The following is a 1320-nucleotide window of genomic DNA, read 5'->3' as shown; positions in this document are numbered from 1 at the left end:
AAAAAAATTGTAGTAGTTAAAGTGAGAACATGTGAAGGAGATTCTGGAAATTAGCTGATGCTAATTTCCAATCTGTGAGGTGAGTAGCTTATAAGTTTAAGCATTTCCCAGAAAAAAGAGGGCACACTTTTTTATATGTGCACAATCTAGATGGCTAGATAATGGCATTTTCTTTTCTTTGTTTTTTAAGTATGAAACCAAACACCAGTTAAGCTATGGTTTGAGCTGTTGAGCCCCAAGTTTTCACTTCTGTGGCGTGGAACAGAATTTCCACCTGAATGTGCACCTCAGAGGTGAGGTGGGTTCACATGGTACCTGCAGAGGCCTGTCCCCGTCTTGTCCGATCATGTTTCTCCATTCCATGAGTGAGCGCTGCAGATGTTCGAGTCCAGTCTCCCACAGCCTGACGCAACCTCCCATGTCCACAGTGACCACACCGCCTTTGCCCCACTCGGCCAGCAGAGCATCTGTGTCTGAGATAGAAGACAGCCACGAGGTGTATGGCGAGAGAGACTCCGACCTGAAGGAAGGTCAAGTGAACAGAACGAGCCTTAAGATAAAGCAGGACGGCTGACACTTAACCGTTGTTATAACGCTTACTGTCTAACACCTATTTGCCTTTACAAACTTTTGGGAGTAAACGGAAGTTTACAAATTATATTGGTGTTTTTCATCCTGTCAGGCATACACATTTTGTTTTACAACCTTAATTAGAATTGACAAGTGTAATTAGCTAATTATAATATCAGACCAACCCTCCATCCCTTCACATGGCTTTGTTGCTGTTATTATGTGCCATCAAGTCGTTTGCGACTCATAGCGACCCTATGTACAACAGCCCTAAACCCTGCTCTATCCTGCGCCAATCTCATTGCCTCTGACACACCCATCCCGATTACCCCAGTCACTGAATTAATCCATCTCATAGAGGGTCTTCCCCTCCTGCACTGTCCTTCCACCCTCCCAAATGGTATTGCCAAATGTTTTTTCCCTGTCAGTGGGTTTTCTTTTCACTCTGTTGAAAAAAGGTTTTGATGTACACAGGGATTTAATATTTAGAAGTTCTCAGTCATCAATTTTATCCTCTCCAGATTGTACATTTCTAGCTGTATTTGGCAGTTTCTTTATACCATAGACTAGGCTGTCTAAATTTGATCATAGTTTGTCTCTGATGAACTTTATGGTTTGGGGCTTGACTCTCAGATCTCTGATCCACCTTGAGTTGATTTTTGTGTAGCTGTATTCTTTTTTATGGCATTGCTAATTCTTTTGTTTCATCTCCTTTACTCTGCTAAGTTCATTTTGTTTATGACTTTTCTC

At 42.0% G+C, this 1320-nt stretch overlaps 1 protein-coding gene across 1 annotated transcript in view; it reads right to left on the bottom strand.

The window, feature by feature from the left end:
* VWA8 (von Willebrand factor A domain containing 8) overlaps positions 1–1320 on the bottom strand; it is a 519526-nt gene that overhangs the window by 145480 nt on the left and 372726 nt on the right. The window contains exon 37 of the mRNA XM_006884567.1: positions 316–520. Coding sequence (XP_006884629.1) covers positions 316–520 — 205 coding nt within the window. The remainder of the gene's footprint in view (positions 1–315; positions 521–1320) is intronic.

This window comes from Elephantulus edwardii, unplaced genomic scaffold, assembly GCF_000299155.1.
Source record: "Elephantulus edwardii isolate Elephantulus edwardi_28Jun2011 unplaced genomic scaffold, EleEdw1.0 scaffold00036, whole genome shotgun sequence".
NCBI classification, from domain to species: Eukaryota; Metazoa; Chordata; class Mammalia; order Macroscelidea; family Macroscelididae; genus Elephantulus; species Elephantulus edwardii.
The sequence above is the reverse complement of the archived record's forward strand: the minus strand, read 5'-3'. Positions and strand labels throughout refer to the sequence as shown.